The sequence below is a fragment of the Arachis duranensis genome, unplaced genomic scaffold (genome assembly GCF_000817695.3).
Source record: "Arachis duranensis cultivar V14167 unplaced genomic scaffold, aradu.V14167.gnm2.J7QH unplaced_Scaffold_608113, whole genome shotgun sequence".
In the NCBI taxonomy this organism is placed as follows: Eukaryota; Viridiplantae; Streptophyta; class Magnoliopsida; order Fabales; family Fabaceae; genus Arachis; species Arachis duranensis.
In genome coordinates, this window is record NW_026264987.1 from 1432208 (window position 1) to 1437312 (window position 5105).

General features: G+C 38.2%; 1 protein-coding gene and 1 long non-coding RNA gene across 31 annotated transcripts in view; both read left to right on the forward strand.

Annotated features, from left to right (window-relative positions):
• The first annotated feature begins 1576 nt into the window (after nt 1–1576).
• Nucleotides 1577–2165, forward strand: LOC107462168 (uncharacterized). The gene is made up of 3 exons (XR_001586746.3): nt 1577–1675; nt 1857–1945; nt 2087–2165. It is a non-coding gene; the product is annotated as an uncharacterized LOC107462168 (long non-coding RNA).
• Nucleotides 2166–2244: 79 nt separating this feature from the next.
• The window catches only part of LOC107462099 (uncharacterized), a 16290-nt gene continuing 13429 nt past the window's right edge, over nt 2245–5105 (forward strand). For 4 of the 30 annotated variants that reach the window (XR_008005552.1, XR_008005555.1, XR_008005556.1 and 1 more), the window contains exons 1-3: nt 3101–3138; nt 3929–3997; nt 4074–4107. Coding sequence is in view for 9 of the 30 variants with exons in the window: in XM_052256716.1 (XP_052112676.1) it covers nt 3205–3229; nt 3933–3997; nt 4074–4166 (183 nt within the window). In the remaining 21 variants the exon portion in view is untranslated. Of the gene's footprint in view, nt 2882–3038; nt 3067–3100; nt 3230–3928; nt 3998–4073; nt 4184–4287; nt 4413–5105 lie in introns of those variants that run through there. The other 26 variants (XR_008005545.1, XR_008005549.1, XR_008005550.1 and 23 more) reach the window with 21 other exon arrangements.

A 5105-nucleotide genomic window follows, 5' to 3' on the forward strand; every position in this document is an offset into this window, starting at 1 on the left:
AAATGTGCAGGCGGAAAGGGTAATGTGATATATGACGTACCTTGGGGGAAGAGCCAATCTTCCCCTTATATATTGTCAGAGGTGGGCCCTGTAAGGGCAGGCCCACTACTCTCGAGGCGCTCCCTTCACAACTGTGGGAGAGCTGTTACGGACGCATGTCCGGGTCGGCGACGGGGCGCTCTATCCATGACCGCTCGGGTCGGCCCAAGCCAGCAGAAGGTTTGGGCCGGGCCGTAACAGAGATAATATCCAATTTGGTCCCTGAACTTACACATGAGTCTCAATTTAGTCCCTGAGGTTTCAATTGCCTCTATTTAATCCCCGAAGTTTATAAACGTGCCTCATATTAGTCCCTGAGACCACTTTTAGCATAAAAACGTTAATAGAGCGCTGTTGTAGACTATCACATGTCACATTAAAACTTGTAAAATAATGCAGTTTTGGTTTTGACATTTAAATAGCTCAAAAACAGCATCCTATTACTTATTTTGTTAGGTAAAATTTTAATAAACACCATTTAGGATGTTGTTTTTGGGTTATTTGAGTGCCAAAACCAAAACGACATCATTTTACAAAGTTTACTGTGGCATTTGGCTGTCACGACAGTGTTCCGTTAACATTTGTACGTTGAAAATTGTTTCAAGAACTAATATGAGTTATGTTCGCAAAGTTTGGGGACTAAATAGAGACAATTGAAACTTCAAGAACTAAATTGAGACTTACATATAAGTTCAGGGACCAAATTGAGTATTATCTCTTATAAATTTGATTAAAATTTCATCATATTTGCTTAAAAAATCATGAAATCTGTAATACCCTTAATATGTAAAACAATATTTTTGTATTGTATATAATACCCTTAATAAATAATGTTATATAATAGTTATTATGATTCAACATTTTCGTGCTTGGCACGGGCAATTAGGCTAGTACTAATTGAAAGTTGGTGAATTCTACCGTAAGGATATACATGTACAGATGGCTCTTCCACACACACCACCGCAACCATATACATGGCTCTGGCCACCTGCCTCACCTCTATCCTCCTCCAGGATGACCACGATCACCACCTCCGGTACTCCCACCCTGACCACCATCACCTCTACCATAGTGGCCCCGTAACCACCTCCACCACCTCCCTGACCTCCCGTCACCACCGTTGTACCCTCCTCCACCACCACCACTTCCCTGACCCCGTCGTCACCTCCATCATCTCCGTCATCACCACCTTCGTCCTCACCGCTACCCTCATCCTCTCCGCCTCTGCCTCCACGTCGGCCTCTACCTCACCACCACCTCTAGCTCCTCTACGGCCGCGACCCCTCCCCCCTCGCCGTCCAACCATTCCCAACCCTTCCCACCAAACCCCATTTCCGATTCCCGTCCTCAAAAGTTAAAGTTTTCATCTTTTCTTCATTTCATGTTGTTTCCCATTTTGTATTATCTAGCTTTGCTTTTCTTTCTGCTCTTGTTGGGTTAAATTTGTCTTTTGGTGTGTGGGTAATTTTGTTGAAGTGTTGTTCATGAGTGTGTATCCCTCATCCCTCATTTTAATGTTAGAAAACAAAATAATGCAGAAGAATCAAAAGACCCTGTGGTTCAGTTTCTGGAAGGAGAACTACTCATAGTGTGTTTGTATTGCAATCCAGGTGGAAGCTTTGCCCCAAGGGAAAAAGTATGCTTCTTTCCTTCAAAACCTTAACATTTGTTTCAGTGTCATTGTTGAGGGCTGTGTTACTTGTCTCTAATTCTAATTATCTACCATAAGAAAAAATAATAGTTATAAACTTAGATGTGAAATATCATTTGTTGATCTATTGGCATTTGCTTTGGATTTTGGCTTTATATGTAACCAGATGAGCCTTCTAAAGAACTGCCGAAGTTTTCTGTCAAACTTTTTCTTCATTCCAGTGGCCATGTTGCAGCGAAATTCCAATATGACCAGGTTTCACATGCTAACTTCATCAAGAGTATTGAACTTTATATTTCTATTGAAAATTTTGAATTTTCCATAATTAGGGGCTATGTCTTTGACCTTGAACAAGTTCCTGCATACTCATGCTTTATAGGCTATGTTTCATGGCAGGTAATAATTTCTGCTTTTCGGGATTGGCTGTTTTGAGGGCTTAGTTATTTGAAAATTTGAGTCTGGGTTATGGATGTTCTCGAGCTTGGCTTATATAATTTCTTTGGGGGAAGCTGGTCAAGTGTTTGGGATTCCATCCATATAGTAGCTGTTATAGCAAAGTAAATAATTGTTTCGCAATACATATTTTTCCATGTTGATGGTCGTTGTGCCTTTGTCACTTTGGCATTATTCCATCCATATTTTTGTTTTGCATCTATATCTCGAGACTAGTATAGCATCATGCAGTTCTGGTTATTTATGTTTGAGCTAGTTATGGAACAGAATTCTTGTATGTCTTGACAATATGCTTATTTTGGGCATAAAAAATTATTTTCTATTTACATTTTATAGGGTTATTGATATTCAAAAAAGTGGACTGTGGATTTCATTTATTTGAACTATGTGATTGTTGTTTAGATTATAAGTATTTTACTAAAACTTTCACTTTGAAAATGGTTCAAAAATTTGCTCACCAATTTTTATTGGTAAGAATAAGATTGTGGTAAGTTTTCTTTCTAAAATTAGGTTATTTGACTTGGAGACGGTAATATGTGCTCTCCATCTTTGGTTTGCGTTTGAGGTGGTAAAATCTAATTAATATTAGTTGCTTTTTTTTTATACTGCAGTTGGAGGTGGTAAAAGCCAAACTCAAGTCTGCTAAATCAAAAGATGAGTCTGAATCTGTTAAATTTACTCAAAAGAATCTGATTAACAAGGTTTGCATGGAAGAAGCCCTGAACATTATCTTAACTTGTACAAGTTGTTTGGAAGTTTTTCTGATTACCTAGAACTATGATAGGTCTATAGTTTTTACTGCAACATTTTCTCAGGCCTTGGCCAATTTTGGAGTAGTTTAAATCATTTTGACTGGTATATGATCAAAACTGAATCATGATATATTCGATTCCAGATATATACTAATTCTGCAGATGCCAAGATTCCTGCTACTCTTGAGTATCTCGGAACTTTCATTTCCTGCTGCTCTTGAGTATCTCGGAACTGTCATTGAGGTATTGCTCCCCTCCACTGCTTCAAAGCAATAAAATGTCAATAAAGAATTTAGTGACTGCAGCTGTATGTACTATAAGAAAGTCAAGTTAAGTTCTCAACTTCTCTAGTTTCTCACCCATCTCCTTTGATTGGTGTGAGAAATTATCATTTGGATGGAGAGAAATAGGCGGATATTTCAGAATCAAACCAAAGGCGTAGAAGAAATTATCCATATGACCAGGCTCAGCTACAACGAGTGGAGAGGTGAACATTCCAACTGTTGTTGATGCCGGAGGTGACATGGGAGTTTAGTTCTTTTGGTTGTTGGTTTTTGGAGTATTTCTTTTTAGTTGTTTTGTTTGATGTTAAATGCTCCACCTAGTGTGTTGAGCTCCATTACTTTCAAAAAAAAAAAAAATTGGTGTGCTTGCATGATGCATGGTTAAATTGGTCTTTTCTAATTGCTTTTATTGCAATCGGTGCCCTTTAATGTAGGACCATAAGTTGAATGAATTAAATTGGCTGACCAGTGTGGTGAAAATGTCAGCATATGACATTTTAATACGTATGCCACAACTATTATTGGTGTCAACATTGGCTGGTCTGAGTGGTGACCGAAATAAACACGAATTGTAAACTAGATTATGTGTTCATTCTTATATTTCATCCATCTTCCAGCGCCCCAAATCATTGTGTATGCTTAATTTGAAAGTTTGATTGCTTCAAAAAAATTTTTTCTCTTGCTTCCATCTTTCTATTTCATTTGGGCCATCGGTGGTTATCACGTGTAATATGTTGTGATCACTGCAGGCAGGTTGCAAGTTTCTTATATTTGCGCACCATCAGCCAATGATAGATGCGATACATGAGTGCCTTCTTGTAAGACCAGTTCAATTTTACTCATTTTTTTATATTGGAAATTATAGCACTTACAAAAACTGTTGAAAATTTCCAGAAGAAAAAAGTGAGTTGCATCTGGATTGATGGAGGTACACCTGCTGCATCAAGGCAACAATTGGTGGAAAAGGATTATATCAAGGCAGCTGTAGTATGGTGGTATTTTTGGTTGTGCATTTCTTCCATGTGTTTCCGTTATAAGCATCTTTTCTGTTGTCTTGGTTAGTATTTGTGCTTGAGATAATGATTTCATGTGACACGTTATCATGCAGCTATCCATTAAAGCGGGAGGAGTTGGATTAACTTTAACTGCTGCAAGCACAGTTATCTTTACAGAACAATCCTGGACTCCAGGTGACCTAATTCGGCCAATGATCGTGCTCATAGAATTGGCCAGGTATTCTCACACTCGTTAAGTAGAAAGGTGATGAGCGGATAATTTATACGCTTTTTGGCATTGTTTTTATATAGTTTTTAGTAAGTTTAAGCTACTTTTAGGGATGTTTTCACTAGTTTTTATGATAAATTCACATTTCTGGACTTTACTATGAGTTTGTGTATTTTTCTGTGATTTCAGGTAAATTCTGACTGAAATTGAGGGATTTGAGCAAAACTTCAGCCCAAGCACACACCAAGTGGGCCCCGAAAGTGGATTTATGCATCAATTACTTACTTATGTAAACCCTAGTAGCTAGTCTAGTATATATAGAACATTTATCTATTGTATTAGTCATCTTTTGACCACTTTAAGTCTTTTTCATTCGGTCACCTGATCATGGGGAGGGCTGGCCATTCGGCCATGCCTGAACTCTTTGCTTATGTATTTTCAACGGTGGAGTTTCTGCACACCATAGATTAAGGGTGTGGACTGATGCTGTACCTCGAGTTTCAATGCAATTACTACTATTTTCTATTCAGTTCGACTTATTCCTATTCTAAGATATTCGTTGCACTTCAACATGATGAATGTGATGATCCATGACACTCATCATTATTCTCACCTATGAACACGTGACTGACAACCACTTCCGTTCTACCTTAGACCAGGCGCATATCTCTTGGATTCCTTAATCAGAATCTTCGTGGTATA